At 44.0% G+C, this 22,055-nt stretch overlaps 2 protein-coding genes and 1 long non-coding RNA gene across 3 annotated transcripts; 2 read left to right on the forward strand and 1 right to left on the reverse strand.

Annotated features, from left to right (window-relative positions):
* The first annotated feature begins 261 nt into the window (after nt 1–261).
* Nucleotides 262–4,238, forward strand: LOC126996177 (uncharacterized). The gene is made up of 2 exons (XR_007751047.1): nt 262–1,570; nt 1,619–4,238. It is a non-coding gene; the product is annotated as an uncharacterized LOC126996177 (long non-coding RNA).
* On the reverse strand, nt 3,447–12,298 carry LOC126996175 (ubiquilin-1-like). Its single transcript, XM_050856442.1, has 10 exons — nt 12,149–12,298; nt 9,574–9,655; nt 7,878–8,317; nt 7,332–7,470; nt 6,952–7,068; nt 6,287–6,687; nt 6,020–6,178; nt 5,298–5,573; nt 4,712–4,880; nt 3,447–4,259 (listed from the first exon to the last, which is right to left on the reverse strand). The coding sequence occupies exons 1-10, from the start codon at nt 12,248–12,250 to the stop codon at nt 4,186–4,188; spliced, it is 1,959 nt and encodes a 652-aa protein (XP_050712399.1). The 5' UTR covers nt 12,251–12,298; the 3' UTR covers nt 3,447–4,185.
* Nucleotides 12,299–13,926: 1,628 nt separating this feature from the next.
* LOC126996176 (thioredoxin, mitochondrial-like) lies at nt 13,927–19,942 on the forward strand. Its single transcript, XM_050856443.1, has 3 exons — nt 13,927–14,456; nt 18,222–18,345; nt 18,678–19,942. Exons 1-3 carry the CDS (start codon nt 14,302–14,304, stop codon nt 18,792–18,794), a joined length of 396 nt encoding a protein of 131 aa, XP_050712400.1. The 5' UTR covers nt 13,927–14,301; the 3' UTR covers nt 18,795–19,942.
* The last annotated feature ends 2,113 nt before the right edge of the window (nt 19,943–22,055 follow it).

Here is a 22,055-nt window from a genome sequence, read left to right on the forward strand (position 1 = left end):
TGAGAGAGAGAGAGAGAGAGAGAGAGAGAGAGAGAGAGAGAGAGAGAGAGAGAGAGAGAGAGAGAGAGAGAGGTAATTCCTATATATATAAGAATGACTGTGTGTGTGTGTGTGTGTGTGTGTGTGTGTGTGTGTGTACTAATGAATATCAACACACTAAAGAATAATACTAATTTCTATTCCTAATAATAATAAACAATTTTTTTTTACTATGTCAAAGTTAAAACAAAGTATCACATTAGAACCTTTCATCTCTCTCTCTCTCTCTCTAATAACCTCTAGGATCGAAATAACAAAAAAGCGACTGTCTTCAGGAGCAAAATGATGCTTTATTTTCATGCCAGTTATGATCTAATATAAATATGAACTTTTTCTCATCTTTCCTCGGGGTGGGTAAAGTAATCCAGTCTCTAAGTATATTTGCAAAACCTGTTCACAGTTGATTCCAAAACAAGACATGACATGCAAACTTGGGTTACACTGCTCAGATGCTCCAAGAGGTGTTCGCTCCCTTACACACCTCACCTCACCTCACCTCACCACACAAACAAGTCACACTAAATATATATATAAGGTTTCTAATACATATCAATGTGAAAAATATATGTCTATTATATTTTGAAGGTAGTGGTCACTCTCGCTTCCTCTCTCTCGCTCTCTCTCACTTTAACGCAGTCTTTGCAATCATGTGGCGGAGATTCAGCGTGACGGGACTGCCCCCTCGACTGTCTCCGTCCCACCCCACCCCGCCCCGCCATGCCCTGCCCCATGCCAGCCACACCAAGGGGGTCACAAGGCATACACTAAATTGAGGTCAGACCACCGTAGCCATGACACAAATGTAAGTCCACTGCAGACGCAACACGAATGCAAAATGTAAAAATAAATGCGATTTGTTCTTCCGGATTGTCCTTACTGCCCTAACGCGTTGCATATGAAGGAAGTACGAACAAGGAGACGCACAATCTTGAACGAGCCAATGACAGGGCTGCCCCGAGTCTGTCACGGCCGAGATGCACTAATCAGACACTAATCAGAAAGTTTACACCTGAATTTTGAGCAAAGTGACTCAAAATAAAGCCCTTCGGAGAAACAGATAAAACGCTACACACACACACTGAACCCTTTGTGCTGACTGGTGGATATTCACAGGTCCAAATCATCAAACTCTTCGGCTATTTCGAAAGGCTGAAGCGGAAGTTGTAGGGTTCACTTTGGTGGTTTCATGAGCCTGGTGTTAGTTTTGCAAGGGTTCACAGGTCCATATTCTTGAACTCTTTGAAGCTTCAGTATATACATCAATTTAAAAAGGCTCTTGTGGAAGGTGTCGGGGTTAACACTGGTGGTTTCATGAGCCTGGCGCTAGTTTTGCAAGGCTTCACGAGTCCATACTGTTTAACTCTTTGAAGCTTTAATACATACATCTATTTCAAAGGCTCTTGTGGAAGGTGTCAGGGTTTCCATTGGTTTCTTGAGCCCTGGTGGTAGTTTTGCAAGGCTTCACGAGTCCATACTGTTTAACTCTTTGAAGCTTTAATACATACATCTATTTCAAAGGCTCTTGTGGAAGGTGTCAGGGTTTCCATTGGTTTCTTGAGCCCTGGTGGTAGTTTGCAAGGTGTCAGGGTTTCCATTGGTTTCTTGAGCCCTGGTGGTAGTTTGCAAGGCTTCAGCGCCATGAATGGGAAAAACACTCATAACAACCCGACGTAACTACTCTCTGGCCTTAAGATATAGTCGTAACAGGAACCTGAAGCGTTTTATAATACCAGTCACAGTCCCTACGCAAGACAGCCAAGAAAAAATGGCCAGGTCACCTCACTACAGCACTAGCCCAAGGTAACAAGCTAGCGTCTCTAAACCTAACTCAATTTCCACATGCAGTGACGACTAAAAACAAAAACGTGATTCAAAACATTCAAGTGATCGATGAATTCCAAAACACAAAACAACAGATTCAAGTATGCCGGACAAGTACCAGAAAGTGTTGCCGAGATAACAAGTCGCTGTGTGGTGGTGACACTCCCGAAACGCATGGCGATGACCCTTACGGTACACTCACTCCCTCGGACATGACAGCACCTCTCTCCCACACCCTCCCCAGCAGCTGAGCCAAGAAACAGAGGCTAACACAGCACACCAAACAAGGAAAACCCAGGGATGAAATGAAGGAGGAAAGTCGTGCAGTTAAAACAAAATGTGGTGCCCCGAGCTGTCTCTTCACACCATCACAGACTTTGCAGACACTTCAGGAAATAAAAAGAGAACTTAGGAGGTCATTGGTATCATCTTATGGCATGTGTCACTCTCTCACAAGTTTCAGCAGCAGTCAAAAAGTATCTAAATCAATTGCTCTTGGCCAGTCGATCAATGTGCTGCAACAAGGCTTCGTTACAATCAACTATACACACTGTACCTTACTGGACAACACTTAACCGTCTCAGTCTTTCCACGTCAACATCTAGATAATGTCACAAAGTTGCCAGTCTACGGTCAGCCATAACCTTGCTCTTCCAAAACCAACATTCACCACTCCTAACCTTTACTTGCCACTCCATACTACCTCACTTCATCCTGCACCATGCCTCATCACCCACCAATCCAACACTTGACATCCTTAGAACACCAGCCCTTACCACTCACCAACCTAACACATGACATCCTTAGAACACCATCCTCATCTTGCACCAGCCTTTACTCATCTTGCAACAGCCTTTTCCACTCACCAACCCAACGCATGACATCCTTACAACACCATCCTTCACCAGCCACCAACCCATCACTTTACATCCTTTCAAACCCATTCACTCATCAAGAGGACCAAAAAGTGCATCTCAGTAGCAATGGAAATCAACTCACCACTTTCAGTCACCACACTGACCCACTCGACCTCCACACAAACTCACTCAATCAACAAGAGCGGCAGAAAGTGCCTCTCCCTGTGACTATGAAAATCAACCATACAATCAAGCGTTTCAAGACACCAAATTAACAGTATATACCTAACAGATGCCTTCCACAGAGGTACCGGGACCCAGCAATGACCACAGCTCTTCCCTTACTAGCACACAACTGATACACAGCAATCGGAGGAATATGTAGCACTAGAATGGAAGTTACCAAGTTGCGCTATGTACATAAACGTCTGTATACACTACTACTTCGTTTTTTTTTTTTTATCACGTTAACGTCTGGCCGAGTCATCAATGTTGCGCCCTGTTTAAAAGTCTCCTTTGATAATAATGCCAACACCCGGAACAACACTGCCACAGTCTAGTCACCCCAGAGTAACACTCGATGAGGCCTCGTCAATGAGGATGCATCACGTGCCGGTTAAAATGTTAAAAACGATCAACTTACGCACTTCAACACGCAGCAGCAGCAGTAGGAGTAATAGTAATGGTAGAGGTAACAACAGTATGTACAAAGAAAAACAAACTCGGAGCAAAGAGAAAATGAATATAATATTGCCAAACAGGATGAAGATATGTACTGAACACAAGTGATGACAAGGTTAGTGATGAGCCTGGCAGCATTCTGAATGTGTAGCCAATGGGCACACTGCTGGGCGTGCCACCCTAAAGGGGCTAAAGGAGGGAAGGAGCGGCCTGCTGCCTCTGTCTCTCACTGACGCAACAGTCTTATAAACATAGCACTGATGGTTATGGTTACTGGAGAAGCAAACAGTGACTTCATATAATAGTTGCTATTCTTACTACAGTATTCCTTTTTCATGAGAAACTGTACAAAGTGTAATATTTTCCTCAATGAATATCACCTTTAAACAATAAATCACATTCATTTATCATCTACCCATACCAAGTTAAGTGGCATTCCCTCCCTTCCTTAAGATCAAATCAGACAAAAGCTCCATCTAGTGATACAATTTTTATACATGAACCGTAAACAAAAGGCTCCCACCAGCACCGCCCTCAGAGGGAGAGCCAACGCAAACCAAGAACATTACAAACACCACATCACGTCGCCGCCTGGAAACACACCCTCAACGGGCCAACCGAACAACGGGAGGCCGCGCAGCGTGCCCTCGAGGGAAACGGCAACGACGACGGCAAGGAAAAGAAGGAGCTGGCGCTGGACACACCCCACACAGACACGAGGGACTAATGGAGAACAGTGACAACATGAGGAGGAGGAGGAGGAGGAGCTGACGGGGGTGGCGTTGCCTTAGCTCTGGGGGTCTGGGCGGGTGAGGAGCCGCTCCACCGCCGCGTTCACGTCCCCGAAGGTGGCTATGAGGGCTGTGGGCGGAGGCGAGACACTTCAGGCTTAGGGTACCAGGGGAAGCCTATCTGCCTCACCTTACATGCTCTTTTTCATTACTAAAACAACAAGTCTCCATGCAAATAGTTCTCTCTACACTTCTTCTTTCTCTGACATGTCAAAATTTGCCTAAGAATTCCCTTCAAGACAGTCTGTGCTTTGATCAGCAATGCAATGGGTCCTTTGCCTCTTTATGTATGTTACCAATGGCTGCTGTACAGATAAGGAACTACATAAACTAGAAAAACCATGTACGACAACTACTCATAGAAAAAAACTCTACCCCTTAGACATGCTACTCTACACATGAACATAACCCAACTAAGGCTACTGGATGAAACACTGAAAGGACCCAAAACTGTTAAATCATGAAGGGAAGATATTGCTAAAATGCATTCCTGAAACACCGCATCTGGCACTCCTTCCTTACCTTGGAGGTTGGCTTCCCTGTTGATGAAGCCCATCGCTGATAGCTGCTCCAGCTGGGAGGCGTATTGCTGCTCGGGGTTGCTGCCGCCGCCCAGACCACCGCCGCCCAGACCACCGCCGCCCAGACCACCGCCACCCATGCCACCCATGCCCTGGCCCAGCGCCTGAGACTGTTACAAGGAGAGCAGGGATGTCTCTGTTACTGGACCTCACAGCAGATTATGCATGAAACCACAACATACAGTGCAGACGCAGTCCTCAAATATTTATAGTCTTAACAAACCTACACCGTAATGGACAAGAAAATCAAGAAATAATATCAATACACCGTCAGGGTAAAGTTTAAGATCTCAAGGGAAAGGAGAGCCTCAGAAATAATCAGATATGAAACTGAGTAATAACCTCATTCACACACTACTCGCTCAGACACATGAAACAGCACTCAAGTCCATTTCATTTCAAACGTACATTCACAATAACATACACCTGGATTTCCACCACTCAAACCCTTTTAGTCTCAGTGCCAACCATAAATTTCCTGGCCCATGCTAACAGTGGCACACAATAACAAATGTAAACAGACTCACCATGGTGGACATGAGGTTGGCGAAGGCGTCTGTGCCCGGAACAAGCCCTGGAATAAGGCCCGGCGCTGTGGTGGAGGGGGTGGAGGTGGTGTTGCTGGAGGTGGCCGTGGTGGAGGAGGAGGATGGGGAGGATGTGGTGGTGCTGGCGGTGGTGCTGGTGGAGGCCGTGGTGGACATGCCAGGTGGGAGGTTGAGGCCCATCACATTGAAGAGTCCCGGGGAGGTTTGTCTGAGCTGGTCGAGGGCGTTCTGGATCTGTACCACGGCTGCCAAGGCCTGGGAAGGGGGCACGGATAGGGGGTCAGAGATGGTGGTGGTGGTGATGGCGAGTCAAGATGAATGGTAACTTTTTGTGATTTTATTAGGTTAAGTTTGGGGTATCTTCAAACATGTAATAGCCAGCAACTTATAGTATAAATCAACAAAGAATTACCTCACTTTGTTGTATAGAAAGTCTCATTAGTAAGGAAGGAAAAAGAAGGAAAAAAATAAAAATAAAAGACTAAAGGCACCATAGGCAAACATAAATTTTTCTCAATTCTCAAAGTTCCCAAAAATTCCCATGGAAAGTTTCCCAGTTCAAAATTTCTGGGAATTTTACAGTCTAAACCTAACCCCTGTGTCTTCTCTTGTTCCTATGTACCAAAGAACTACCTTGAAACTCTTCATAAAATACAAAGTCACATGCAACTCTCATCAACCTAACACCTTTTGTGGCTTACCTGTGGGTTGGTCATGAAGCTCTGCACCTCTGGATTCTGCATCTGGTTGAGGAAGCTGGGCAGCATGGTCCTCATCTGTTCCTGCAGGACTGGGTTTCCGGCAAACAACGGGTTTGAACCAATGATCTGCTGAGCCAATTCTGGGTTGCTTGACAAGTTCTGTGGAAATAGAGACAAGCCTTATGAAAATTTCTGGTGTTTAAAAAGAAATGTAAATAAAAACTTTATAACTCTCTCTCTCTCTCTCTCTCTCCCTCCCTGTCTCACCTGGAACATGGCACGTGTGTAAGGTGCGTTGATCATGGACGAGAGGAGCTGCGGGTTCTCCATCATCTGCTGCATCAGTGACTGCATACCGGGGCTCTGCAGCATCCCCGACAGCCCTGCCCCGCCCATGCCCATGCCCATGCCTCCCAATCCTCCCAATCCTCCCAATCCCCCCAGTCCCCCCAATCCCGGCACTGTGGTGGAGGAGGAGGATGTGGAGGTAGTGGTGGTGGAGGTGGTGCTGGTGCTGTTGGAGGCCGTGGTGGTGGTGCTGGTGGTGGGGGTGGTGCCTGAGGAGGGGCTGGTGGTGGTGGTGGTGGTGGAGGAGGACGAGGAGCCCCGCGGTGCCCAAGGGTTGGGGAGTGGCTCGCTGTTTTCCCGGCCGGCTTGTGCACTGTCAACTGAGCAGAACACTGTTAGGACGGCACACTGTGATTACAAGCCACTGGGATCATGTCACTGCACTCATATTTTCTAAAACTTTCATGTAAAAGTCAGCAAACATCTATGTTAAAAGAGCTAAAGAAGAGTGACAGATGATGACTTTGAATTGGAATCATTTGAGTTGACGTTGATGAGTGGAACATGATATAAAAAAAGATAAAACTTAATGCACCACTGTAGTTTATTTCACACTCACAGGACTCCCTCTCAGGCATACTTACTGTTAGCACTGTTCCCTAGGAGTGATGCGAATGGGTTTGAGCCAAATTGTTCCTGTGCAGCATTGAGCATGGGCTCCTGAATGTCCCGGTACATCCTCTGCAGGGCACTGTACCCACCTGTGCAGGGGAGGGAGGCAGGGACACACTAGGTAAACAAGGAAAATATGAGCTATTCCAAGGTTTGTAAGTGCACTAATAACTAAAGAAATTTCTATCTATCTGTTTAATCGAACACTGTCATATATTTCATTTTCTACAAAGGCTACATCCAAAATAAGGGAAAACCATTCAAACATACACACAAAGACACCCACAACCACACCCAGACACCCGCAAGCACGCATGCAGGTACACTCCCCTTTCCCCAGGTGTTTCCTCACCAGGTATGGACTCTAGGTTGGACAGAGCCCGGTCATGGGACCTCATAAGTTCCTGCAGCATGGCGGGGTTGCGTGCCAGCTCCATGGTCTGACGCAGCATGTCCGGGTTATTCAGCATGTGGGAGATCTCGGGGTTACGCTGAAGAGAGAGGGCAAAGAGCACATATAAGCTTGAGGGTGGTGCAGAGTGGACATGACTTTAATAGAGGATAAAAGTTTAAGGCCATATCCCTTTGTATTGATGAGGGTTTTATATGAAGCAAACCAGCAAACAGGAATGAAGAGAACACATCAAACTCCTAACCCTTGTATGACCACTCAACCAACAAGCATTCCTTCCCATACCAGACACCCAAGACTGACCTCCCTTTTGGACCCTCACTCTCTATTTTCTTTTGTTTGAGTAGTGCATAGCAGGCTTTTGTTTCTCTTTCTTTTATGCCTGTGAGTTCTTTCCACTGATGTAAAAAAAGAAAGAAAGAAAGAAAGGAAGAAAAAATAAATAAATGAAAATGCCGCAGCCCACCAGTCCGAGGCCCTACCCACCTCCATAAGCTGCTGCATCTGGGGGTTGGAAGTGATGATGGCGCGCATATACTCCGGGTTGTTCATCAGCTGCTGCACGAACGGATTGTCCATGATCTGCCGCATCATCTCGGGGTTGTTCAGCATCTCCCTCTGCATGTGTTGTTGGAGCTCCTGAAAGTTCGGATTGCCGACACCCAAGTTTCCGAGGCCTCCTAGTCCACCCAGCCCAAGCCCGCCCATCCCGGCCATCCCAGCGAAGGGGTTTGGGGCAGCAGTGTTGGTAGCATTGGCGGCATTGGCGGCATTGGCAGCGTTGGCGGCGTTGGTGGTGTTGGTGGCACTGCTGCTGGTGGTGGTGGAGGCAGCTCGGTTGTTGGGTTGAGAGGCCGGGCTGTTACTCTTGATCACCAAGTGCACCGTGAAGCCGTCTTTGATGTTGTGCTGATTCAGTTTTTCGTCTGGAAGGAAGATGTGGAGTAAGCCAGGTGTAGTAGGTAACAGAGGTGCGGAGCTGGAGTCAGAATAAGTAAAAACATCTCCAACTCTGACTCCTTTAAGATGCAGACTAGGTGCAGTCTGGGGTGTGGTGTGGCTGGGTTTAATTTGCCTGCCATTGTACTGCAGAAGAGGGGAAGGGGGAAGGAGGTGGAATCAAAGTCAGAGTAGGAGTTGCAACCTTAAAATTTCTTGGAGTCAGAGTTGAAAATTTTTATATCCGACTCCACACCACCGTTGCCAGATTATTGTACTCAGAGCCTCGTATTTACCGATTTCTGACCCATAACAATTGCCGAGAAGCACCAATAATTATTCATATGAACGATAACTATATATGAAGCCAGTTATTGAGGTGGAGGAGACGGTTTTGAGTTCGGAAATTGGCAAACAGTACGACAGTCTGGCAACGTTGCTCCACACCCCTGTTAGGTAAGGCAAACAATGGGTGGCAGATCTGTCTTGCTTGGGACTTCAATCTCTTACACTTCTGCTCCCTGACATGACTCAACAACGTGGATTACCTTCAGGAACAATCAGAAATACAGAACGGCTCAAGCAAACAGTGGGTACCGTAACAGATTAATAGCAGTACATGGAAAAGGTCTAATATGAAGCAGTCCCATCATGAAATAAGAGACACCTACAATGAGACACACAAGGGCAATGAAGATGTTGTGAAATAGAGGAAGGCAAAAATAGGGTGTCATGTCTTTATTCCATTATTCTCAGCCCTCTATCTTAATCTGGGGAGGAATTCCTAACTCAGGCTTCTGCTAAAATTAGTGCCTAGCCTTCCCTCTTATCACCAGTTATCAATTATCAGTTTCAATTTTTTCATCATCATCATTAAATAGTAACACTTGACTTCCTCTTACCTATCCAATTTCTTTTCAGATAGAAATACGAACTCTGCTTTTATCAGTAATCAAAATTAATGATCATGAGAATATATATTTAACTATTTCAAAATCTTATATGACTGAAGTTCTTAAAACCTAATAGTCACGTTATAGCTCTTAACAAACCCTACTTTTATACATTTCACTTGGAGTTGAGATGAAGCATAACTTCTCCAGGTGGGTAGGTTGTGCAAACTATTTCTCTCTCTCACATCTGTATTAATTTATAGCTCTGATGGCCTATCCACTTACATGAAATTCCCTTATGAGGGTGGCCATCTCTCTCTCTCTCTCTTTCACAACAATCTGCAACTCACCATCCTTGAGAATTTTCCCGGCAAATATGAGGCAGACCTGCTCGTGGGAGGTGCTGAACTTCTCGCTGACAACCTCTCGCAACTGGAAGAGACGGAACACAGTAAGCCTCCATTACATGTGGCTCATAAAATGGCATGCAGTTAAGGAGTACATAGTATTACAAAAAACTGTGTAACAAAACAGAAATTTAGGGAATGGAAATAATTCCCAGAGAGAAATATGAAATAAAACTAACTCACTCTGGTAACCATTTGTTGTAAATTACTCGTTCTTGAAGTTTTAACAACTCATAATCGGTAAAAGGTCTCTTGAAATGTACACCCTGCGTACACATGTACCTTCATATTCACAGGTTCACTACTCGTGGTTTCACTCATAGACAGATTTTCCGTGAATGGCACAGAGGCAGCTGCAAAGGAGTTTTCACGGTGCCACTCCAAACAACAAGGTCCACAGGTGGACAATTCGGTCATTCCTAAGGAAAGACCAATGTATGCATGCGTGTATGATGCACTGTCATTATCAAGAATGCTGAATATTGCAGTGGCAGTACCAACCGATATCAGTAGTGAGCAGTCTGGTACTGGTAGCGTGTCAGTCAGTACTAGTACCTGCCCCGCCCTACTGCTAACACGGCCTGGTAGTCGCAGCATGAAGTGTGTCGTGTATTTATCATAAACAATTACCAAACTAAATCTAAAGTGACCTAACCTAACTTAATTAAATATAACCTAACCATACCTGACCTGTGCTCCACTGATAAAATGTGATAAACAGAAATAAATCTCGATGTACACCCCTAGATCATATTTAACGAAACGTGGTGATTTGCAACAGAAAGAACCTTGGCAGTGTGTTGTATATGCACAAAGTACTTCATATGGCACAAAAGCGTCCTTGACTGTGGGACGAATATGCTTCTGGAATAATATCCAAGAAATATGCAGCGAAGATCAGCAAAAATTTAAGTGACTGTCAGGAAGTGCTCCATATGTATTCATAGCTTATGCACTTTCTTCCCTAATGAGTGAGCAGTTCATACAAGAGGAGGAACATTACTCAATCAATCAATCACACAAAGAGGGCATACACTGGAGATTGTGTTGCCTCGCCCACCCAACAACACCAAGCCCAGGGATCACTCCGGGGAAGTCTCCATGCAGCCCCCCTTCTCATCCTCCTAAATACCTTCGAGCAGGATCTATCAACTTGATCAAGCCATGGACTCTGTGGGCGTCCCCTTTCGTCTCCTCATTACATTAGGTTACACTTACATTAAGGCAAATGTTAAAATAGGAAAATAATGCTACATATATATATATATAAGACAGTGTAGATGGAGGACTGTGTATATGAACAACTACATCCTCGGACATATACAAAGGAGGGGGAGGAAAATGTGAAAAGGAGGAAACAGTGATCAAGGCAAATATTAAAACAGGAAAATAATGCTACATATTCATAAGACTGTGCAGATGGAGGACTGTATATAAATGACCACATCCACGGACATACACAACGGAGGGGAAGGAAAATGAGAAAAGGAGGAAACAAAAGCAGCAGAAGATCCCTCCCCACAAGAGCCCCAGGTGGAAGCAGGACCCTGCTAGCCTCCAGTCTGTCCCCATGAAGGGCAACGAATCTGTAACAGCGTACCTAAGGAAGTCTGAAACCTAACAGGTTGCCTGGTAAACAGGTTTAAGAATGGGCTGGACAAGCTGCTACAAACAGTCCCAGACGAACCTCCAGTGCCGGGCTACACCTCAAGATGTAGGACTTCCAACATGATACCGGACCAAATCGCCCTGTTGAGCAGGGATGGCAGGACCGGGAGCAGCGGTGGACCACCACGACTGTGAGGCGGAGCCTCTACACAACACCAAGTATACATAAGAACATAGGGAAACTGCAAGAGGCCAGGTGGCCTACACAGGGCAGCTCCAGAATCCCCCCCACTACTCACGATGGGTGAGGTGTAGTTACAGGGGTTACAGGTAGAGGCTTGATCCTCGTTATACCGGCGGTACTAGGCACGCACCAGTACCCTGTCACCTTACTGCACCCACACCTCACTGCCACCTGTCGTCCTCGTCCATGTAGCTATCCAGTCTACTCTTAAAACAAGCTATCGTCCCTGCACTAACTAAAAGCTATCGTCCCTGCACTAAAGTATAGTAAATGATCAAGGCAAATATTAAAACAGGAAAATAATGCTACATATTCATAGGACGGTGTAGATGGAGGACTGTGTATATAGAATTATAGATGAAGACATCCACGGACATATACAATGGACGGGAAGGAAAATGAGGGAAGGAGGAAACAAGGAAAGGAAAAAAAATAATAAAAAAAATAAGCATGAGGCGGCATGTTCCAGGACACACCACCCCGGCCCCGCCCTTCCCACCCCCCGGACCCCCCACCAAACCCAAACACCCATTAAACACACTTCCACACCCAAACACACCAAAAAACACACTAAAACACACAAAACACACATAACAGGCCGGGGGAACGTTCTGGACACGGGGCAGGAGGCATGACAGGACCCGCCTCGCCGCTCGCCGTTCTCACCTCCTTCACGGTCGCGTCCTTGGCTATCTCGACCTGCTGCTTGTCCTTGGCGGTCTTCACGGTCAGGGTGATGGTGCTGGCGTCCTCGCTGCCCTCCGCCATGGTGAAATAAGGCCAAAAAAGGGCGACTCTGGCTGCCTTGTGATCAATCTGAGTGACGAAACTTGGGGAGTCAAACCAGCGACCGTATACACATAACAGAGGATAAAGATGAGGGATAATTAATTTAAGCTTCATGGATAGGGTTAGTGATTGAGGTAAATTGTTTGGGGTGTATTGGTTTCTGGTTTTGGTTTTTATTTAATTGGGGGATAGTAAAGATGGTGATTTGACGGACCAACCCGCCGACCTTGCCATGGCGGGAAGATGATGTATCGTCTGCACTTTTTAAATTGAATTATTTTAACCAACGCCTCAAGTTTTACAATGCCATACAATACTTCAGTTCCTCGTGTCTATTACTGCTCCAATATTTAGTGAGATTCGTGTCTAGAGATATTCACGTCTAATCTATTATTCCGTAAATCCGACTAACCAACTCACTCTCCCATTGTTATGTAACCCGTTCAGTCGCTTCCGTAATTCCTTTATCGCTGACTGGAGTGTCATATCTGCTGTACAATGTCACGACCAAGCAGACCAAGCTGTTCATTCAAGCACACGTCATTCCTTATGTTAATCGATATATAGTCACGTGAAGATGTGTAATACTGATGGTCGCTATAACTAAGGAAATTATATACTTCTATGATTCTGGATATACAAGAACTGAAACGTCTATATTCTGCAAGCTGTTCATTTAAGCTTACCTGGGGGATGGGATATGGCATGACCTCTCATCTCCCTTGTTGTATTCTCCTTGCAACAATAAACTTCAATCAATCAATCATTCAAGCTATACCTCCTCTCATCTCCCTTGTTGTATTCTCCTTGCAACAATAAACTTCAATCAATCAATCATTCAAGCTATACCTGGGGATGGGATATGGCATGACCTCTCATCTCCCTTGTTGTAATTCTCCTTGCAACAATAAACTTCAATCAATCAATCATTCAAGCTATACCTGGGGATGGGATATGGCATGACCTCTCATCTCCCTTGTTGTATTCTCCTTGCAACAATAAACTTCAATCAATCAATCATTCAAGCTATACCTGGGGATGGGATGGCATGACCTATCATCTCCCTTGTTGTATTCTCCTTGCAACAATAAACTTCAATCAATCAATCATTCAATTAAGCTATACCTGGGGATGGGATGGCATGACCCCTCCCTTGTTGTGCTTTCCTTCCTACCATTGTATCTTTTTAGTTTCATAGTGCTACCTACACATGTATTAATAGTTGTATAATCACACTCTGTCCTGCCTGGGGGTTGGGATGGCATGTTCCTCCCTTCTCCCTTGTTGTTTACCTGCAACAATAAACTATCAATCAATCAATCAATCATCTCCCTTGTTGTAATTCTCCTTGCAACAATAAACTTCAATCAATCAATCATTCAAGCTATAGACTGTACACGTCATTTCTTATGTTAATTAATCAATACAATCACGTAAAACTGAGATACTGCGGGAGACAACTTCGGAAAATTGTACGTTTGTGACTCTGAAATCTTAAATACAACCAGAGAAACATTTATTACTCCTAAGTCCACACAAGAGTGACAAAACTATCAATGATGCAACACCCAACGAACACGTATCTAGATTATACCAACACTAGCAAAACAACTGCGTATAATTCCCTAACAGTGCGAAAGACTTATGTAACTTTACGAGGGTCACAAACCACCCAAAAAACAAAGAATAGCCTTCCCTCAAGGACGAAAAGACCACGAAAAATATATATAACGATAACCATCAGTGGAGGAGTCAGCTGTGGCCGCCCTGTTACACCGCCATAGAGCAGAACAGCAGACGAAATTCGGCTTCTCGTGGCACCCTCTCACCCAGGCACTCAGGAGGCACTAAAATAACACCCCAAATACCACAAGACCAGGACCCCCAGGAACAGGAAGAAGCCCAGTACCGATATTTAACCCGAGGCTGGCAGTGGAGCGGTGGCCCAAGGCTGTCCACCTCCCCAGCACCTCCACACCTCCTCCACACACACCTGAGTCCTCACCTGTGTGCCAGTGCCTCCCCCCGCCATGCTGCCCCGGTGCCTGTCCCGCCTGTCACACCCCGTTAGGCGCCTCAGCACCCACACCGCCGCCAGGGCCTCCTTCACCGTGCACGACGAGGAGGACTTCAAAGACCGGGTCCTCAACTCCTCCACCCCAGTCGTTGTTGATTTTCATGCACAGTAAGGGACCCATTTTTTGATTCATGCCGATTAAATATTGTAGCTGGACCCCAGCTCCAGGAGTAGCAAAATATAATTTTACATTATGAAAGTCCTAGCGATGGATTCTTGCAAGTGTATTTCCTTGACTGATTGTAGGGCCTACAGTCAGGGACCATGTAAATCAGTTATATTTTAGTTGAGTAGCCCTGCCCTATAATATGCTTTGTCCCCGATTTTCATGCACAGTAAGGGACCCATTTTTTATTCATGCCCTTTGATATGTGCCTTTAGTGACCTTTAATATGCTTTGTCCCCGATTTTCATGCACAGTAAGGGAGACATTTTTTGATTCATGCCCTTTGTTATACACCGTTCATACCCTATAATATGCTTTGTCCCCGATTTTCATGCACAGTAAGGGACCCATCTTTTTTTTATTCGCCCTTTCGTTATTGATTTTCATGCACAGTAAGGGACCCATTTTTTTTATTCGCCCTTTCGTTGTTGATTTTCATGCACAGTAGGGGACCCATTTTTTTATTCATGCCCTTTGTTATATACTGTTCGTGCCCTATAATATGCTTTGTCCCCGATTTTCATGCACAGTAAGGGACCCATTTTATGATTCATGCCCTTTGTTATATACCGTTCATGCCCTATAATATGCTTTGTCCCTGATTTTCATGCACAGTAGGGGACCCATTTTATGATTCATGCCCTTTGTTATATACCGTTCATGCCCTATAATATGCTTTGTCCCCAATTTTCATGCACAGTAGGGGACCCATTTTATGATTCATGCCCTTTGTTATATACCGTTCATGCCCTATAATATGCTTTGTCCCCAATTTTCATGCACAGTAGGGGACCCATTTCTTGATTCATGCCCTTTGTTATATACCGTTCATGCCCTATAATATGCTTTGTCCCTGATTTTCATGCACAGTAGGGGACCCATTTTTTTTTAATCGCCCTTTCGTTGTTGATTTTCATGCAGAGTAGGGGACCCATTTTTTATTCATGCCCTTTGTTTTATACCTTTCATGCCCTTTAATATGCACAGTAATGCCCTTTAATATGCTTTGCCCCCATCAGGACGTTGTTTAAGGGTTTGTTGTGTGTGTGGTGTCTTATCTCTCCTTCTGCGTTGTATTGTTACGTTGTATACGCGGGAGTTCCCAACCTGGGGTAATTTGGTCTTTTCTGTGGGGTAATCGAGAGACAGAGGGTGACCAAAAAAAAAGTCTTAGTGAAATTATACCCATTGCGATAGGCTTTAGACCAGGGCAACTGAATCCGTCCTTCTCCGTCCTTTCATTCTAAAGTTCTTTACTTCCCTGCATAATACCACATGCAAATATATTAATACATTTTTTTTTAAAGTATGGGCTAAAATGCAGTTGTGGAAGCATAAGCAAAATGGGGTAATGATTGAAAGGAGGTGTGGAGAGCAGGGTAATGAGCAAACACTGGTTGGGAACCCCTGTCAATGTAAAGTGATCACTTGTTTCCACATCCTGGTTTATCAAGCTAAGCCTCACATATGCTGTAGATTGTGTTCCTTACTCCATTCTAGTGTTTTTTTGGTGATTTGTGGCTGTTTTTTGGTTTTAATTGGGTTATAGGAGCAGTGAGTGGTGATAACTTGTCTGCTACTTTGTTTTCTTATCTTGCTGTTTCTTATGTTTGCTTTTGATAATGTTCGTCTCCTCATTCTAGTGTTTTTTGGCTTATATGTGTTTGGTTTTTGGTTTTAATTGGGTTATAGGAGCAGTGTGGGGTGATAACTTGTCTGCTAGTTTGTTTCTTATCTTGCTGTTTCTTATGTTTGCTTTTGATAATGTTCGTCTCCTCATTCTAGTGTTTTTTGGCTTATATGTCGTTATTTTTTGGTTTTAATTGGGTTATAGGAGCAGTGTGTGGTGATAACTTGTCTGCTACGTTGTTTTCTTATCTTGCTCTTTCTTATGTTTGCTTTTGATAATGTTCGTCTCCTCATTCTAGTGTTTTTTGGCTTATATATGTTTGGTTTTTGGTTTTAATTGGGTTATAGGAGCAGTGTGGGGTGATAACTTGTCTGCTACTTTGTTTTCTTATCTTGCTGTTTCCTGTGTTTGCTTTTGATAAAGTTCTTCACCCAATTCTAGTGTTTTTGGGGTCATATTTGGTTGATTTAAGGTTTTAATTGGGCTATAGGAGCATGTTCTGGTGGTAACTTGTCTGCTATTTCCTGTTTTTTTTTTTTTTTTTTTTTTTTTTTTTTTACCTCACATATGCTATAGATTATGTTATTCACCTGATTCTAGTGTTATTGGGTCATATTTGGTTGGTTATATGTTTTATTTGGGATACTGAAGCATTATTGGGTTTGTAGTATGGCGGGAACAGGTTGTGTTTTCCCAGTTGCCTCAGGGCCTGTGTCTACCAACCTAACCTGTTTTTTGTTGTCTAGTCTGGCATCTCTAGTGGCTTTCCTGTAGCTGCATACCCCTGTCCACTTTTGACTTCCTCTGCATTGTTGTTTTTTGTGGCATATTGATGTTTGCTGTGGATGTTTCTTTGTTTTATTTAACCTGGTAGCTGTGGGGATCGTATTTTGTAAGGCCCCTTTAAGCAAGAAAAATGAGAAAACATCATCACTCACGCAAACCATTTCATAATATATATCAATGCATTTGTGATCAGTTTATGCATCATCTATTTTGAGGGGTTTATATCATTGCAAAAAATTGGCCCGTCGCTGGTACACGGTAAAGCCACAAATTTGGCCCGTTGCTGCTACAGGATTAATGTGATTTTGCAGTCATACTTTTTTCTGTAGCTACATTCACTTGCCTTTTTTCACCTCCTCTGGCTTGTCATTTTTGTGCCATATTGATGTTTGCTGTGAATGTTTCTTTGTGTTATTATTGTAATTTTGCAGTCATAATTTTTTCTGTATCTACATTCCCTTGCCTCTTTTCACCTCCTCTGGCTTGTCATTTTTGTGCCATACTGATGTTTTCTGTGGATGTTTTTTTATTTTATTATTGTGATGTTACATTTTCATAATATACCCAACCCTTTAGTACCTATTTTAACCAACCTTCACATGCTTAGCTTACATACTCTACTTGCTGGCTCTGCCCTTCACACTGCCAGTCACAAAGGTGCTCCCAGTGTCTCCCCCCCAGACCACCAGCGTATCCTCCTAGTGGTTCTTCTGTTCCCGAGGCTCTCAACAACAACCATAGTCATTATAGCTGGCACTCTGATAGCTCTGAAGCTCTGTAGGCATTATAGTAGTCACTAGGTTTGTGTGTCGTGCAGTACAGTGCCGAGAAATTAATATAATGTTGGATGATCTCATTCTTCTGACTGGACTTGTTACAGATGGCAGGTGTTGTCGTAGCTGTAGTTTTGCACGTGTATGATGATGCTGGGTGAATCAGGAAGTATCTCAAGTGCTTCAAGCCTTATAGTTTATTATGTCTTGTGGTTTATATCTTAAGGAGTTGGGATGAGTTGGGCCGTGATGTAGAATAGGTGGCGCTCATGCACTGTTTTGTTATATATTATGTGTGGCATGACACTATGAGAAAATTATCTATACATGTATGCTATGCTAGGATTATTATTAGCGTTTCCATTTTTTCACTAAACAATATGAATGAAATTAATATAGGGGCTGATGTTCCTATTTCATTACTGAAGTTACAGAAAATGAGAAACTATGGAAAAGAATTTGTTGTAAAATAAAAATAATCGTAGCTTGAAAATTACTTACTTGATGTTATTCCGCAGGTGGTGTGGGCCGTGCAAGCTGCTGGGGCCGCGGCTGGAGACCATCATCGGGGGCAAGGGTGAGAAGGTCCACCTGGCCAAGGTCGACATCGATGACGTGTCTGACTTGGCCCTCGACTATGGGGTGAGTGGACACTGCTGCCTTGGTGAACCCTGAAACTCACGGATGGGAGTCTTTTCCTGGATTATTCAATGTATCTTCTAAGGAGTTTTATCAAAAAATATTCAACACATTCATTGATGAGATAGTTTAACCCACAAATATTCACATAATATTTATATATTCACAAGAGATTCATTGTCCTCATAAATGCTTCAATGTTTGTAACTTTTCTCCAAAGAATAAGTATTGATTGAATAAATAAGCTTTAGCCTTCAGCAAATTGAGGTCAGTAATACATACATTAGGACAGCACTCTTATCAAGCATCCTTCTTGACTCACCTCCGTGTTGCAGGTGTCGGCAGTTCCCTCAGTCCTGGCGGTGAAGGACGGGAAGGTCGTGGACAAGTTTGTGGGTCTACAAGAGGAGTCTAGGATTGAAGCGTTCGTCAGTCGCCTTATCGGGGAGTAACGTCATGTACTCTTTAAAGATGAAAAAACTATTGCGAATGGTTAGGCGGACTTACACATGTAAATGGTTTCGTGTAATGAATGATAAATGCTGCTGCGATTAGACTGATGACAGTGTAAAAAGACAAAATCCTTATGGATTGACTGGCATAGATGATTGACTGACTGATCTACTGACTGACTGACTGTGACTGACCAACAGACTAACTGATTTAGGTGGATGAGTTGGTTTCTGTGGATGGATGCAAGCAATTGTTGTGTGTGGGCATTAAGAGAGACAGATAGTCAATACTCCCTGCGAGTGTCGTCCAGTCATTGCACACCCAAGTGCTAGTCTTTTTTATAATCTGTCAGAGGTTCTCTTTTAAGTCCTGTTCATTCCTAGTACAGGTATACCACCGATTTACCAACACCTGACAACCAGCACCTTATTTTATGTTCCAGGCACACCTTGGTCTTACATTTTGAATACTAAATGTTTTCATTCAGTCAGTAAGCTCCACAGGCTAGGGCCTATGAAAATGCCTCTGACAACAGAAAGAAATAGTAGAAAAGTGAGGCTACATTGCAAGACATAATATTTGTATCCCCTCCATTGCACACTGTTCTGCAGGCACCCATCAATCATTCATCTTCTCGTCAGTGTCACAATTTTCGCTCTCGCGTATGTACAATATCACGTTCCTCAATATGCCGTACCTTCCCAGCAGTTTTTGTGCAATTTGAATGCAAACTGATTCTTGCCTTTAATTTGTAATCACATAAGGACAAATATACATCTCTTCCCTTGCCTCTTATACATCTGCATCTGCTCTCTTTCTGCATGTCACATATCCCTACATACTCACTTCATTCACTTGCCTCTTGTCTTTATCTAAACTCGTCACTATGGATGAAAGCATGACCTATTTTCCCACATCTCCATTCTCTTGCCCTCCCACACTGCACTCTAAAGAACACAGCTCTGAGGCCGCCCACTGCTCCGCTGGTGACGGCCAAGGCGGAGCGTCACCACAAACACATTTGCATTGTACTTAACACAGTTTGTACTTTGCCCACGTTCCTTATTCTGAATGTGTGTACAGAAGAGATGTAATTATGTACCGTTGAGGTTTCAGTTAGGTAATAAAGGTTTCATAGCTATTTTCATCTGCTGTTTGATGTTTGTTGAATGATCCGTTGTAGAGTATGATTGACAGGTATGGAGATATGAAGAGGAAAGGGTCTGTAAGTATGTAGATATGGAGGAGAAAGGGTCTGTTGGTATAGTTCTTTGAAGAGACCATTTGTAGTCATGAGAAAGAAGAAAGGGTAGAGGTGACAGAACAGGAAGGAGAGAAGGTTCATACACAAATAGATGAACAAAAAAATGAGACAAACAAATAAGAAGAAAATGCAAGAAATAAGGAAAAAATAAGGAAATAGGAAAAGAACAATTTGAAAAGCTTTTGATATGGATGAAAAAAAAATCGTGCACTCCTTGGCGACCCTGAGAGTCATTCATAACCAAACACTGTTCCACACTTCGATACTCATTAGTGGGGGCTGAGAAAGATGGGAAAGAAGGAAGGAAGGGCGGGGGTGAGGGTCGTGCTGCCTGGCCTCGTGCGTGTGTGTGTGTGTGAATTGGCTTTGATGTGGCCGCAGACGAGTCAAGCTCCGGCTACTTGTCCTTCGTGCCCGATCCTTGCTATGAATGACCTTTTTCTGCTACTTAATTAATTCTCTCTCCTCTACGTCACACTTTTTTTGTCTTTTTACATCAGAGGAAGCAGTCAAGGCCGAAAAGCAAATAATAAAAAGCACTTCTCATACACAAACAAACATACAAAAAAAGAAATCCTAGTTAAGTATTCCATAGCGGTCTGATTATCATTTTATTAATTTCTAGATGGGGTCGTAACCTAATTTTGTCACTACCCTCTTATGACTAGACACATCTCTTATTTAGCCTACCGGTGAAGTGATTACCGTGCCTAGCTATACGAATCCGCGGACCCGAGTTTGAATCCCGCCCTGAGCATTCGGCGTACAGTTCACTCCCTTGTTCGTCCAATGCGACGGAGATGAGCACCGGGGCCATGAACAGCTATAGCATATGTCCCCTAACTTTACTAATTCACACCTCCTGCAATACTCTCGATCACTGCTCCTTGTTCGTCCAATGCGACAGAGATGAACACCGGGGCCACGAACAGCTATTGCATAATTATGTCCCCTAACTTTACTAATTCACACCTCCTGCAATACTCTCGATCACTGCTCCTTGTTCGTCCAATGCGACAGAGATGAACACCGGGGCCACGAACAGCTATAGCATATGTCCCCTAACTTTACTAATTCACACCTCCTGCAATACTCTCGATCACTGCTCCTTGTTCGTCCAATGCGACAGAGATGAACACCGGGGCCACGAACAGCTATAGCATATGTCCCCTAACTTTACTAATTCACACCTCCTGCAATACTCTCGATCACTGCTCCTTGTTCGTCCAATGCGACAGAGATGAGCACCGGGGCCACGAACAGCTATAGCATATGTCCCCTAACTTTACTAATTCACGCCCCCTGCAATACTCTCGATCACTGCTCCTTGTTCGTCCAATGCGACAGAGATGAACACCGGGGCCATGCGCAGCTATACATGCCCCTAATTCTCTCCACTCACTCTCCACACCTCTTGTAGTATTAATTCTCTCCTGTGTGGAAGTTGATATTATAATGATCTGCACTTTGACCCACGTGCGCTTATGTTAATGCATGGAGAAGGCGATGAATAATATAAATACAAGGATGAGAAGAAGCAAACAACGGAAGACATTGATATCAAGGTAATGGTTTGCTTTTATCTTCAACACGGATACAGACACACACTTCCTCGTTCGTTAATGCGGTAGTTTTTGTCTTAGAGCGAGAGTGAGCTGCGTTGACACGTGCATATTGGACCACAGTAGCATATGTGGCTTAATGGTGGGTGAAAGTATGCGGCTATAAACAGAGTGAAGGATGCGGGGTGCCTGCCAACCAGCCAGACCCAGTGCCTTGTTCCCACGTCACACACACGCGGGGAATTTAAGGGATAACTCTGTGTGTGTGTGTGTGTGTGTGTGTGTGTGTGTGTGATAAGTGAGAATGTTGGTAGGTTGAAATCCATCCACATTCTAATTACCATCATCATCATTACGAAGAAAATAAGTATGGGAATAAAAATAAAAATGTTCACCATCAAAAGTAAACATCAATTTTCTCATCATTGCCTCCG

This window comes from Eriocheir sinensis, chromosome 9 (genome assembly GCF_024679095.1).
Source record: "Eriocheir sinensis breed Jianghai 21 chromosome 9, ASM2467909v1, whole genome shotgun sequence".
NCBI lineage: Eukaryota > Metazoa > Arthropoda > Malacostraca > Decapoda > Varunidae > Eriocheir > Eriocheir sinensis.

What these genes read in the sequence shown, in the direction of transcription:
- LOC126996176 (XM_050856443.1), top strand. Translation starts at nt 14,302, where the DNA reads ATGCTGCCCCGGTGCCTGTCCCGCCTGTCACACCCCGTTAGGCGCCTC. An exon ending in GTTGTTGATTTTCATGCACA is followed by an intron (nt 14,457 to 18,221) that starts GTAAGGGACCCA and finishes GTTATTCCGCAG; the next exon opens with GTGGTGTGGGCCGTGCAAGC. An exon ending in ACTTGGCCCTCGACTATGGG is followed by an intron (nt 18,346 to 18,677) that starts GTGAGTGGACAC and finishes TCCGTGTTGCAG; the next exon opens with GTGTCGGCAGTTCCCTCAGT.
- LOC126996175 (XM_050856442.1), bottom strand. Translation starts at nt 12,250, where the DNA reads ATGGCGGAGGGCAGCGAGGACGCCAGCACCATCACCCTGACCGTGAAG. An exon ending in AGGACGCGACCGTGAAGGAG is followed by an intron (nt 9,656 to 12,148) that starts GTGAGAACGGCG and finishes CGTCTCTTCCAG; the next exon opens with TTGCGAGAGGTTGTCAGCGA. An exon ending in AGATGCAGCAGCTTATGGAG is followed by an intron (nt 7,471 to 7,877) that starts GTGGGTAGGGCC and finishes CTCTCTCTTCAG; the next exon opens with CGTAACCCCGAGATCTCCCA.